This window comes from Moschus berezovskii, chromosome 1 (assembly GCF_049115385.1).
Source record: "Moschus berezovskii isolate FMDL1 chromosome 1, NW_MosBer_1.0, whole genome shotgun sequence".
NCBI lineage: Eukaryota > Metazoa > Chordata > Mammalia > Artiodactyla > Moschidae > Moschus > Moschus berezovskii.
Genome location: NC_142460.1, coordinates 142,333,212 through 142,347,991, shown reverse-complemented (window position 1 = coordinate 142,347,991; position 14,780 = coordinate 142,333,212). Strand labels below are relative to the sequence as shown.

At 41.0% G+C, this 14,780-nt stretch overlaps 1 protein-coding gene across 2 annotated transcripts in view; it reads right to left on the bottom strand.

The window, feature by feature from the left end:
* Positions 1-436: 436 nt before the first annotated feature.
* Positions 437-14,780, bottom strand: part of TM4SF18 (transmembrane 4 L six family member 18) — a 30,731-nt gene continuing 16,387 nt past the window's right edge. The window contains exons 4-6 of one of the 2 annotated variants that reach the window (XM_088844598.1): positions 7,323-7,465; positions 1,804-1,895; positions 437-1,056 (exon numbers count right to left, since the gene is read on the bottom strand). In XM_088844598.1, coding sequence (XP_088700724.1) covers positions 842-1,056; positions 1,804-1,895; positions 7,323-7,465 — 450 coding nt within the window. In that variant the 3' untranslated portion in view covers positions 437-841. Of the gene's footprint in view, positions 1,057-1,803; positions 1,985-7,322; positions 7,466-14,780 lie in introns of both variants that reach the window. The other variant, XM_055412007.2, reaches the window with a different exon arrangement.

Below are 14,780 nucleotides of genomic sequence, written 5' to 3'. Positions count from 1 at the left end.
TCATTTCAAGTCTACCTCTAGTAGCCCACCAGAGTCACCGCCAGGAGTGAGAAAATAAGGCCAAGGGCTCAGTTAGATTGTATAAGTTTATATACAACTTTTTTTTTTTTTTTGGCTAATCTATCTCACTGCTTTCCCCACTGAACACTGACTGAAGTGTTATTCTGTGATGTTTACAGATAGTCAGGGTTGGAAAACATTTAGAAAAAGCATATTCCTTTAAAGTTTGGAAAAATAGCAAAATTTTTACAGTAAAAATATGTTTTTCAAAAAGTATTTGAATAGTAAAAAGTAATAAAGAAAACATGAAAAATACGGAAGAGTAGGAAGGGTCACCTGTGACCCAAATCAACCACAGCTGACATTTTTGTGTAAATACAGCTATATTTAGTTTTTATCCTATATTTTGATCGTTTGGTTTTGTTTTTAGATACTTATGCTTATACTGCAAATATAAATTTGTAACCTGCTTTTTCACTAGTACAACTCATAATCTTTATTTTTTTAAATTTTTTTGGCTGCCCCATGCAATGTGTAGGATCTTAGTTCTCCAACAGGCATCAAACCCCTGCCCCCTGCACTGGGAGCTTGGAGTCTTAACCACTGGACCACCAGGGAAGGCCCCAGTGCTCATTATCTTTAAAACATCATTTTATATCATATTACAAAGAATGTACCATACTTTATTTAATCCTTTCCATAAAGTTCGATTTTCTGGGTATTTCTAATTTTCCAGAATATTAAATAATGTTCAAATATATGTTTTTGCATAAAGTTTTATCTTGTATTCTTATTTTCAGAGTGAAGTTCATTGAAGTTGAATTTATTTGATTTTATTTGATCAAAAAGGTATGAACATTTCTGAAGATCCTGCACATACAGCTTTGAAAAAATTTTTAAAAGGAAGGACAACATTCCAGTGAGGACAGCAAACCCCCTCCAGAGGAAAAAAAAACGTCATTTGAATATGACCCTCAAGTCCATTCAGAAGACACTGGTAGATGGCCATATCTTGATAAAGAAAAACATTCTTGTCCTTATTCAAATGATTCCAGGCTATAAAAAGTAAAGAAAAACAAAGTGAGTAAACTTGACTTGATTAATGATCCATAATACAGGTAGCAACTTAAGCTTATAGTTTACATTCTAAATGTGATAGAACAGGAAAACATCTATTTGAAATTTCTACAAAAGGTATTAACCATTATATGTTGTTAAACAAGATGCAAGATGTCTCATTCTTGATTTCTCTTTAGTCTGAACTTGCTGAATAGTTTTAACAGTTTCAACCTTAATTAAATGAACATTAATATTTTAGCAGATGAAACAGAAGGACTGTCATTTCAATAGGATAAAGACATTTCCCTTCTTCAAAACCACTCACTAATAACTCCATAATAAAGAAAGATTATTATGAATAGCTGAATGTAGCAGCATTCAAAAGAGAAATTATTTCACTGGGATTAGGTTGTGAGCCTTCGGCGATTTTATGAACAGGGACATTCTCAATGAATGGTCAGATTTCTTTGAGCTTTGAGTTATTTCTACATAGAAATGTTGCTCATTCAAAACACTTGTATGTTGTTTTCACCATGGAACACAGAAGATGATTTTACAATTATTCCTTTGGGTCAGTCCATTTAGACAAGCCAGCAGACACACATATTAGAGGCTGAGTAAAGATGAGGGCAGTAGGAATGGAAGGAAAATGATGCAATTCCAAAAAGTCTTCCAGCAAGACATATTGAATCCTGGACAGTGGAGGTAAAGAAAGAGGTACAGGTGCCAGTGGGGGTCTGTTACCTGGATGATGACAGAATAGGTTCCACAGAGAGTCTTGGACAACTGAATGACCACTCTGATGAGGCAGACAATCACTTGAAGTCCACTGAGAGCTATGAGAATAGAAAATAAGATGATGTTCCATTCCACTACATGCGCGGGTTCCAGGCACTGAATCCATTCTCTGGAATCTGTAAGGAAACTGACAGAGAAGAAGGAGTTGGTCAACATGACGTGTGGCCAAGCTTAAAGACTTGGTCCAAGGAAGAAGGATGTTAAGTTTCCATATGTTTGGGAAATTAATAATATGATTAAAAACATAATATTATTCAATATTAATTAATTTATCAAATTATTCAAATATAAACATTGAACATGTGGTATGCACAGAACTGGGCTATGTTTATTGTGAACATGCTTGCCTCAGACAATTCTAATTCACTTAGGAGGCAAGATGCATACTTAAGAATTCAGTAGCAATGAGAAGCTGCACATGTCAACACCAAGAGAGGCAGAGATTGACCATTTCCTAGGAGCCCGAAGTTAGCCTGGGCTCTCAGGGACAGGGCTGAGCTAGCACTGGATATAAAATAACAGGTGGTAAAACATCAAAGAGAAATGATGCTAGGTATTCCTATACTCTGTCCCAAAGCCCTTTATAACAGTGGTTCTTAAATTTGAGCATGCATGCATGAGTGCTCAGTTGTGTCAGACTCTTCGCAACCCCATGGACTGTATCCTGCCAGGCTCCTCTGTCCATGGGATTTCCCAGGCAAAAATACTGGAGTGGATGCTATTTCCTTCTTCAGGGGATCTTTCCAACCCAGGGACTGAACCCGAGTCTCTTGCGTCTCCTGCTTTACAGGCAGGTTCTTGCTGAGCCACTGGAAAAGCGCAAATTTGAGCATACATCGATTATCTGGAAGGCTTGTGAAAATGCAGATTCCTGGGCCCCAGCCCAGAACTTCAGATTCAGACTGGAGACTTTGTGTTTCTAAGTTCTCAGGTGATGCTGCGGGTCTGGGGTCCACTGTATGTTCTGCAGCTTTTAAGAAAATTGAGATTATGATGGGAAAATGCAAAAGACCCAACAGTTTGATTCGTCTAGCTAAGCACAGGATTCTGAGAATTAAACCACCTTCACTTTAAGATAATCTTAGAACCATGCTGAATTATCCTGACTGACTTTTGCCCACTTCCAGGTCAATTAAGGCCATTAGCATTTCTCCAAATGTGACGCTCTGTTGAACTAAATTGAAATAAAAACTGATCTCGTCAAAAAAATATCCCCTGAAGGAAAACAATCAAGACCAATTACAGGGCAGAGTTGTTTGTAAATATCGTGTTAATAGCAAGATGATTTTTCCCAAAGCAGCCATTCAAGCAACCTTGGTACCAGCCAAGTGGTACAAAGTGGTCCCTTTCTTCATTTCCTTTTCTCTGTGTTCTGGGACATTCAGAGGCACTCTTGAAAATTTCTTAATATTGCTAATGGATGTCTCAAGTGGTAAACAGTATTGAATATGGACTCAGAACTCCTGGATCTGTAGGATCTAGGGCTAGGAACTTTACCTCTTTGATCTGGACAATGGGTGTAAAATACCTAACCCTAGGATTATTGTGAATATTTGATGAGAAGAATGTAGAAATGCTTTGGAATCTATAAAGCACGATGCAGATGTAATTTCCTGTGATCATTTCCCAAGAGCCAGTTTTACACCCTCCTAATCCTAGTTCAGTCCATTCTAGAGGAGATCAATCCTGGGTCATTGGAAGGACTGATGCTAAAGCTGAAACTCCAATACTTTGGCCACCTCATGCGACGAGTTGACTCACCAGAAAAGACTCTGATGCTGGGAGGGATTGGGGGCGGGAGGAGACGGGGACAACAGAGAATGAGATGGCTGGATGGCATCACTGACTCGATGGACATGAGTTTGAGTGAACTCCGGGAGTTGGTGATGGACAGGGAGGCCTGGCGTGCTGTGATTCATGGGGTCGCAAAGAGTCGGACACGACTGAGCGACTGAACTGAACTGAATCCTAGTTCAATCTCAGCCACCAGGAAAGATAATCACTTCAAGATCTTTTCTCTAGACTGTTCCCAGTCTTTCCTTTGCACAGATCATCCAACACCTTAAAGGAAGATGGCTTGAAAGATTTCTATTTTTATCCTAGGATATGGTTCTATTTATTTTCCTTGTGTAAATAGAATGAGGCATGAGTGCACTAGCAGGGTCTGGGAAGCAACAGAAAAGTTTGCCCTGATGTTCATTCTCTCTACAATCTCTATACACAGTTTAACACAGCAGTTACTTCATTATGTTATAAATATATCCATAGCTATATCTGTGTATCTAGTTCCTCACTAAATAGTGTACTGTGAGAACACTGTAGTGATTTATCCATCTCTGAGCAGGCACATCTAAGGCCTAAGGCAGTGCTTGGCACATTGCAAAGATCAACAAATGCTTGTTGAATGAGCCTGATTCCGGATCCTCACTGGTCAGGATGCCAGAGGCTGAACCAATGGCTGAACTTGCCCGCCACTAAGGAGATGCAAGACAACACATGGTAAAGAAGGTTATGCAAAGCCATGCTTTTAATAATAAAACTTGGCGTGTTGAGAGATTATTACATTTAATTTGTGCTTTACTTCTGTTTAATTTTCAATTATGCGAAATGATTATTACCTCCAGTTTACAGAGTCTCGGAGATATTCAAACATTTATCTAAGGCCATACAGTTTGTAAGTAGGAGATGGGGAGACTTGAACCCAGATTCACAAGCACAGAAGCCCTGTGCTCCAAGGGAAATGCATGTTTTAAGGCTGTCAACTCAGCAGAATGTTCTCTTAGGTTTGTGTGAGTTTCTAGAGGGTAGTGAACCTGTGTGATTTATTTTTGATTCTCTAGCACCTAATCCAAGGCCTGGACATAGTAGGTGCTTAATAAATATTTGTTGAATAAATGTACATAAGACTAGCCAATCTGGGGGGTACTTCCCTCGTGGTCCTGTGGCTAAGACTCTGAGCTCCTAATTCAGGGGGCCCAGTTGTGATGCCACATGCTACAACAAAGATCAAGGATCCTGCGAGGCACAGCTAAGACCTGGCACAACCAAAAAATACATAAAATAAAAATAAATGTTAAAAAAAGAACTGATTTGGGCAACTTTCGCATTGAAATTGGAGCCTTATTTGGTTTGGTGGTGGGGAAAATTTAAGGATTGACGGCATAAAAAATGACTCTTTTTACCCAGTGGGACTTTCTACATTAAGGCCCCCTTTCGTGACCCCTTCAGTCCCAAAGGAGTGTCTCCTTCAAGTGTTCAGAAAAAACCTGAAATAATTTTCTAGGTTCTCGGACCTGAAGGAGAGCTCTGCTCACAGCATGTGGCATCTTGTGGAAGCTTTAGAATTAAAGCAACTATGGGTTTAGAAGCAGTTGTGCTGTCCAGCAGGATAAGGCGAGTATGTAAGGCCTGAAATGGCTCTGAGCTTTGTTTTCCTTTTAAAAATATTTATCTACTTTTATTTCTGGCTGCATTGGCTCAGTAGTTGGTCAGTTAGTTGCCCCAGGACATGTGTGATCTTGGGCTTCCCAGATGGCTCAGTGGTAAAGAATCCACCTGCCAATGCAGGAGATGCAAAAAACTTGGGTTTGATACCTGGATCAGGAAGATCCCCTGAAGAAGGGCATGGCAACACACTCCAGTATTCTTGACTGGAGAATCTCATGGACAGAGGAGACTGGTGGGCTACAGTCCATGAGATTGCAGAGAATCGGACATGACTCAGCATGTATCCATGTGGGATCTTAGTTCCTAGACCAGGTATCCAACCTATGTCCCCTGCATTGAAAGTTCAGTTCAGTCGCTCAGTTGTGTCCAACTGTTTGTGACCGCATAGACTACAGCACTCCAGGCCTCCCTGTCCATCACCAACTCCTGGAGCTTGTTCAAACTCATGTCTGCCGAATCAGTGATGCCATCCAATCATCTCATCCTCTGTTGTCCCCTTCTCTTCCTGCCTTCAATCTTTCCCAGCATCAGGGTCTTTTGCAATGAGTCAGTTCTTTGCATCAGGTGGCAAAAATATTGGAGTTTCAGCTTCTGCATCAGTCCTTCCAGTGAATATTCAGGACTGATTTCCTTTAGGATCTACTGGTTTGATCTCCTTGCAGTCCAAGGGACTCTCAAGAGTCTTCTCCAATACCACAGTTCAAAAGCATAAATTCTTCAGCACTCAGCTTTCTTTTTGGTCCATCTGTAACATCCATACATAACTACTGGACAAACCATAGCTTTGACTAGACAGACCTTTGTCAGCAAAGTAATGTCTCTGCTTTTTAATATGCTGTCTAGGTTGGTCATAGCTTTTCTTCCAAGGGGCAAGCATCTTTTAATTTCATGGCTGCAGTCACCAACTGCAGTGATTTTGGAGCCCAAGAAAATAAAGTCTGTCACTGTTTGCATTGTTTCCCCATCTGTTTGCTGGGACCAGATGCCATGATCTTCATTTTATGAATGTTGAGTTTTATGTCAGCTTTTTCACTCTCCTCTTTCACTTTCATCAAGAGGCTCTTTAGTTCTTGCCATTGGAAGGCTCTTCCTGCTTTGGAAGGTGGATTCTTAATCACTGGACCACCAGGGCAGTCCCATGGATGAGACTGAACAATAGAGCCAGTCATGGGGAATTGAGAAGAAGGTGTAACTTCCCCAAGGAAAGGTACAGACCCTCCCTCATTTATTCCGTTAGAATTCTGAGCACAGAAAGAGACAGGGAGAGAGTCAGTGGATCTCTCCTGGATCTCTGTCCAGGCCCTTCTTCTTCTCAAGCTGAAGGGCCTATGAGTCCAGTACAATGCCAGTGTGAGGCATTCTGTAATCCAGGCTTGGGTCCCTCAGCACCTGACTGAGCTACCATCCTTCAGAGCAAGACCACCCCTTGGAGTCTTCTTTGGGACACACTCAGTAAGCTCCTGGCTGCTTCCACAAACTCTTGCACCTACTCTGTCCTTGGATCTCAGACCGCACTTCGTTGCCCATCCTGCCTGGTTCTATCTCTGTGTAGCTCCTGATGGTATAGCCCCAGACGGCACCATTTGAGGGCACTGTGATGCTATCCCAGCCAAGCCATTTTACATCTGTAAGAGTCTACATGTCCAATGTGCTTTGGCCACAAAACAAGACTGACTTCTCAAAACAACTTAGATCCCCAAAGCTCCATCAATTGCCAGACCACAATAACCACGAAGTTGTTCTGCAGTAGAGCAGAAACATGGCTTTCATCTGGAAATGCTCATGACAGCCTCAACATGCTGTCATGCATGTGGCATTAAAAGACTGGAGGAAAAAAATATATATAAACAATGACTATGTAGGAACAAATTGGTCAGAATATCAGTAAACTATTAAGAAAATTCTGGACTAAGGTAGACACACAGAACCACAAAGTGATCACGGAAAGTGAGTATGAGCATGAAGTCAGGTGTTTCTGACTTTCAGATATCCTCCCAAATCAGGGAATTATTCCTTACCGTCCTGCAGTGCCTTCAAAGGCATACTCCCAGCCATCAAGAGTACGGCAATACGGACCTTGAAGAAGGCCCAGAGCAGATATGACCAGGCAGTATCCAGAGAAAGCAATTCCAAGAGCAGAAAAGATCATCGACAGCAGTGTCTAAATTAAACATAGAAGGAGGTTAGAGCCATAGAATGAGATAAGAGGATATTGTAAGCAAATGATCAGATAGGTAACCTTCCCCTACTCATCCAAGCCTATTGCAGTCTGTGCAATACCAATGTCCACAGAAAAATAGAAACATTTAATCCAAACCCACTTGATCTGAAAAATAAGTTTTAAAATGATTTTCTTCCTTGGCATGTCACAGAGAAAATTAGTTAATTTACTAAATTTTTTCCTTTTTTTTCCGGAAGTTTGGTATCAAAATAATGATCAATTCATACATGAATACAATGAAGAGATGTGATCAATCAATCTATACTTCTTTATTGAAGATGCTATTTCCTAGGTAGGGTGGATTCTCTAAGAATCAGAAGTTATGATCCTTGTGTTTCTCTTAAGATCATAATTGAATATCTTCACACATGGTACTATGCAGGGAAATTGCAGGTGTTAGCCTATATGGTCATATTTATACTCAAGTGAGAATGGATTGATGGGGAGCAGGGTGTTTTCATTTGAGTAGAAAGAATGAGCAATGTTCACTGACAGATATATACAAGCTAAGTTGTGAGATTAAGTAGATTGGTCTGATCTAAAAGGGAACTCCATATCTCTACAAATGACCTAATTTTGTTCCTTTTTATGGCTGAGTAATATTCCATATACTTTGGCCATCTCATGCAAAGAGTTGACTCATTGGAAAAGACTCTGATGCTGGGAGGGATTGGGGGCAGGAGGAGAAGTGGACGACAGAGGATGAGATGGCTGGATGGCATCACCGACTCGATGCATATGAGTCTGGGTGAATTCTGGGAGCTGGTGATGGACAGGGAGGCCTGGCATGCTGTGATTCATGGGGTCACAAAGAGTCAGACACAACTGAGCGACTGAACTGAACTGAACTGAATATTCCATATGTAAAATAGATAGCTAGTGGGAACTTGCTATAAAGCACAGGGAGCTCAGCTTGGTACTTTGTGATGGTGTCCACCTAGAGGGTATGATGGGGGTGCTGAGGGAGGTTCAAGAGGGAGGGGATATATGTATATATATATACATACAGCTGATTCACTTCATTGTATAGCAGAAACCAACACAACATTGTAAAGCAATTATACTCAAGTAAAAAGAATAAGAAGGAATTCCTGCCGAGGAGTAGAGGGGAGTTTATGAAGACCAGATGGGCATGGTGCTGATACTGAGAAAACAGGGTCGATAGGACATGATCCAGCTTATAAAGTGAATGCAGCTTAGGAGATCCAGGCAAAAGATAGCCTTGGATTCTGGATTAAGGAGATCAGACTTCATCCTTCTGGGCAAGTGGCTTCTCTCCTCCCACAACCTTTCATTAAAAAATGTTCAAGTTTACACAGATGTTGAAAGTATACTACCCTTTACTTAGACTCAACTCTTGTGACATCTACCACTTTTGCTTTCTCTTCCTCCCTCCTTCTCTATATGTATATGTACATCTATACACACACCAATTTATTTCTCTAAATATACATTTATTACATTTTTGTTGCTTAACCATTTGAAAATAGCTTGCAGGTATTGGGATATCTCATCCCTAAACACCAGTACTTATCTTCCAAGAATAAATATATTCTATTACTCTGCAATTGGTTTTCACTTTTTTGTACAGGAGCCAATGAAGGCTTATGCACAAGGCTACCTCTCTTAATTTCCTTTAATCTATACTATTCATACTGACTTTTTTTCTTTTAGGATATTCAATTATTTTTTAAGAGTCCCAGACAGTTTTCTTGTAGAAAGTCTCACATTTAGGGATTTTCTGATTGTTTCCCACAATTGGACTTGGATGAAACATTTTGGCAAGAACACTTGATCTGTGTGTGTCCATTATGGGCCTCTCACTGCTACTGATGATGCTAAATTTGATCTCTTGATTAAAGTGATGTCCTTTGGATCTATAAATGGATATTTTCTACTTTGCAGTTAGAAAGTAATTTGCAAGCTAGTACTTAGATAGTGTCATATCTTGTTCCCAAAAGAAATTTCAATGGATGGATTTGGCATCTACTGATCCTCATACTCACTGATCGCCAATGATCATAATCAGTGGTTGTATTATGGGCTGTGCTTTGTCGCTCAGTTGTGTCTGACTCTTTGTGACCCCCATGGACTATAGCCTGCCAGGCTTCTCTGTCCATGGGGATTTTCCAGGCAAGAATCCTGAAGTGGGTTGCCATGCCCTCCTCCAGGGGACCTTACCAACCCAGGAATCAAACCCAGGTCTCCCACATTGCAGACAGATTCTTTATCATCTGAGCCACCAGGGAAGCCCAATGCTGTTTTCTAATTCTATCATTTTTCCTACATTTGTAAGTTATTTTTCTGCACAGAAGAACTTCTATTTCTTGTTTTTCTTCTCTGCCTCTCTCTTTCTGCTTTATTGTGGACTCATGGATTTTCAAATTCATTGTGTTGTAACTCAAAATTGTTATTATTTTAGGTGCTCAAATGGCCCAAATATGACCAGTGAGAACATCCCTTCAAGTCAATCCCTGTGCCCTTGGACATATGCCTGTCATTCTTGAGCCCATCCTTGCTTTCTGGCACAAGGTATCCCTAGGTGGTAAAGAATCCACCTGCCAGTGCAGGAGATGTGAGTTTGATCCCTGGGTTTGGAAGATTCCCTGGAGAAGGGAATGGCTAACCACTCCAGTATTTGTGCCTGGAGAATCCCATGGACAGAGGAACCTGGTGGGCTATAGATCATGGGGTCACAAAGTGTCAGACACAACTGAAGCAACTTAGAATGTAGACCTCAAATAGCCCTTTTCCCAACAAGACATAGGATTAGCTTTTGGGCAAGGAAGTGACATGAGCCAAGAAGTTATTTTGGAAACTTCTTATAACAAAGGTGGCCTAACAACCAGAAGTGAGTGAGCCCCAAAGAAGAATTCCAAGTAGAGAAAACTTCAAGTCATGTTGACAAAGGCATGCACTGGATGGAAAGACATTAAAGAGGCAATGAGTGACTAGAGATGGGCTGAAAAAAATTTCAAACTTTGGGACTTGAATGAAAAAGAGACAGAAACTGGGATGCCAACAAATGTAGTTTGGTTAGGGAGAAAATTTAATTTAGTTTTAAAAATGCTGATTTCAAGTGAGAGTAGGATGGCCAAACGAAAACATGCAGAAGCCAGTTGATAAATTCAAAAGCTGAGATCATTAAAAATGAGAAGAAAAAACCTGTGATTTGTGGAACAAAATTTATCTCAAATATTTCTTTGTTTAGAATTATTTGATGAGTGTAACATTGATATCAATAACCTCAGATATGCAGATGACACCACCCTTATGGCAGAATGTGAAGAAGAACTGAAGAGCCTCTTGATGAAAGTGAAAGAGGAGAGTGAAAAAGTTGGCTTAAAGCTCAACATTCAGAAAACTAAGATCATGACATCCGGTCCCATCACTTCATGGCAAATAGATGGGGAAACAGTGGCTGACTTAATTTTTTTGGACTCCAAAATCACTACAGATGGTGACTGTAACCATGAAATTAAAAGACACTTACTCTTTGGAAGGAAAGTTAGACAGCATATTAAAAAGCAGAGACATTCCTTTGCCAACAAAGGTCCATCTAGTCAAGGCTATGGTTTTTCAGTAGTCATGTGTGGATGTGACAGTTAGACTATAAAGAAAGCTAAGCACCAAAGAATTGATGCTTTTGAACTGTGGTGTTGGAGAAGACTCTTGAGAGTCCCTTGGACTGCAAGGAGATCCAACCAGTCCATCCTAAAGGAGATCAGTCCTGAGTGTTCATTGGAAAGACTGATGTTGAAGCTGAAACTTCAATACTTTGGCCACCTGATGCAAAGAGCTGACTCATTGGAAAAGACCCTGATGCTGGGAAAGATTGAGGGCAGGAGGAAAAGGGGACGACAGAGTATGAGATGGCTGGATGGCATCACCGACTCAATGGACATGAGTTTGAGTAAACTCTGGGAGTTGGTGATGGACAGGGAGGCCTGGTGTGCTGCGGTCCATGGGGTTGCAGAGTCGGACACGACTGAGTGACTGAAATAAACTGAACTGAACTGAACATTGGTACATGATAATTATGGAAAATCAGAAAAAAGTATTTTAAAAATGAAAGAAAGAAAAAACAATTGTGTTTTGTTTTCCTATTTGATATTAGTGATCTCCTTGGTAGCTTCACATAGGATGAAAGCTCATTTAAATTATGTTTCTCATATTGATTATAATAGAGTTCTGCCTCCTCATAGGATGAAATAAAGGTATTTTTGCAGTAGATTTCTGTTATACTTTGTAAAATATATTACCTATTCATCAGAGCCATCTTTGAAAAAGGAATAAGGATGTTTTCAAAAGACTGAATTCCTTATTTACCAAATGTAACCTTAAGCAGTTTGCTGAAAGGATAAGTGGAGAATTTTCTCATTTGGGGAAGTTGCAGCCATAGCATAATACATATATATGTATACACATATAGATTACACTCTAATGAGAAGATACAACTGCACAATCAAACAAAGTAGCATCAAAATAAAGTGGGAATAAGACTCTCTCTGAGTAACAGTTTCATTTTCTATAAAATGTAGAGGATGCAGATGGTTATAGCACCTAGGGCTAGTTCAAGAATTAAAGAATAAAATGCATATAAAAGTCATTTGAAAAGTGAACAATATAATCAAAATATTATCTATTATTTCAAGTGCTCTTATTTGGCCAAGATTTGTTTTCCAAAGATAATGACCCACAGAATGTTGGCAGAAAATGACACTCCACAGAGGAAATGATAGCAACCAAAAGGTTCATGGGGTTCAAGTCATGGTTTTCCAATATACGGCATCTTGGCATATTAATATCTTAAGCTGAAGGAGTTTGAGGAAATGGCAAAAGCAGGAAGTTCACTCTATCTGACCTCCGCCACCTTTTCACCCTTCTTCCTTGAAACGGGTCATAAAACTCCCATGTGAAAATTACCCTCCCTGCACCAGGAGGAAGGAAGACATCCCTACCACCAAACTGGAAATTTGGGGCCAAGAAATCTGCGTAAACCTTGTTAAACTAAACCTTACCTTCCGAGTTACTTTTTCACCATTTAGTACTCCTAGCCCATACCCCTCTGACTTGACAATTCTTTGCAAGTTGATTGTTGTTTCTTTGTCTAAAAGGTACAGAAGATTCCTACTCTGGTCTTATCTTTGGGTCTTCATTCTTTTGTGTAGACTCCTGTGGCTGCTGCTGCTAAGTCGCTTCAGCCGTGTCTGACTCTGTGTGACCCCATAGACAGCAACCCTCCAGGCTCCCCCGTCCCTGGGACTCTCCAGGCAAGAACACTGGAGTGGGTTGCCATTTCCTTCTCCAATGCATGAAAGTGAAAAGTGAAAGTGAAGTCACTCAGTCGTGTCCGTCTCTTCGCACCCCCATGGGCTTCAGCCTACCAGGCTCCTCCGTCCATGGGATTTTCCAGGCAAGAGTACTGGAGTGGGGTGCCATCGCCTTCTCCGAGACTTCTGTGGAGGTCTCACCAAAACGGAAATATTCTATAAAATCTGTATACTTTTCTCAACTTGTCTTTGTCAGTTTCATTTTCAGACCTGGTTAGGGACCCTAAAAAGGTGGAGGAAAACTTTTCTTTCTTACAGTTTCTGTCACCCACCTTGGAGCGCCATTTCCTGAGGACACCCTGCTCAATCCTGAGGTTGCTGTCAGAGACCCTAGACCTCTGACATAAGCTGGCAGAAGAATTCTTGCTGAGTTAGTTTCTTAACCCTCTACCTGGGTGGGCCAGTTGGACGAAGGTGGTAAAGATCCATTCCTTTCCAGATTCAGACTGGCAGGAGAAAAGCATTTGTAAGAATTCGTTTTTGAGATTGTGACTCTGATTACAATTTGGTTTTGGGGTACTCTTTGGTTATTTTTTAAAAATATTTATTTATTTTTATTTATTTATTTAGCCATGCTTGATATTAGTTGTGGCACACGGGATCCTTGCTCTTCATCGCAGCATGTGGCATCTAGTTTCCCGACCAGGGATGAAACCCAGGCTCCCTGCACTGGGACCTCGAAGTCTTAGCCACTGTACTAACAGGGAAGTCCCTGAATTAGTTATTGATCCTTTCCCTCCCAAAAATAGGTATTGCTTTCCTGATTGTCTCTTGTTTTGTGTCCTCAAAACTTGGCTTGGCTTTCTGCCCATCAGGGCATGCAAATGTCAGTTCTTGCTTTAGCAGACAGCCAAATGTCAGATTGTAAGCCCTGTAAGGATGACTATACAGAAATGTGGTTGTGCCCCATTTGTGGCTAGCATCCTCCCAACTGCTCTTTGGAGAGACTGTCGAAGTCTTTTTTCTTTTGGCTATTGTATAGTCAGGCCCCTCAAGATGGTCACTCTTTTGCTGTTTGTACATACCCTTGTTCAACCAGTGCCTGCTTCACCTACACCTTACTCACAAGACTGACCTTCCTATGTACTTGCCTCAGGCCTCAGTTAATGATTGTTCTTATTAAAGGACCAGTGAGAGGTGTGCCCTTCTGTTGGTTTCCCTGGTAACTAATGAGCCAACGGACGTATATCCCACTTTAGCTGTCAATCTCCCTCCACCACCACCCCAGGGAGTGAAGACTGCCACCATATCCTGTCTGCCATCCACTGCACATGGATGGGGGTGGGGGTTGTCACTCCAGGACCTTGCTTCAAGTGTGTAAGGGGCCCCACCCATTAAATCTCTAATGTCTCAGTTGCTGACTCCAGGAGCTCTCCTCTGTCTTGAAGCTTGTAGGCCTGTGGGGTGTAACCCAACAGATATCTTCGCTAGAGGTTTTGGATTTTAAGAAGGCTGTATCTTTTATACCCTATTTAGGGACATCTTTTGTACCTGTGGGCTTCCCTGGTGGCTCAGACGATAAAGAATCTGCCTGCAATGCTTGAGACTGGGGTTCGATCCCTGGGTTGGAAAGATCCCCTGGACAAGGGAATGGTTACCCACTGCAGTATTCTGACCTGGAGAATTGCATGGACTGAGGAGCCTGGTAGGCTGTAGTTCATGGGGTCGCAAAGAGTCGGACACGACTGAGCAACTTTCACATTTGTGCCTATGGTTAAGTGCTGATTTTGAGTCACTTGATAAAATACCTTTGGTTTAAATACTTGAAACATTTTTTTAAAGAGCTGTGTGGTTAGAAGTTGGCTGAATTGGAGGTTGATATTCAGAGATTGATAGAAACTTTTTAAAAAAAGCTTTCTCTCCTAAGTGGCAATTACGCTCTGTACTCACAGGAAAAGAAAACATGCGGAAGGCTTTGTAGA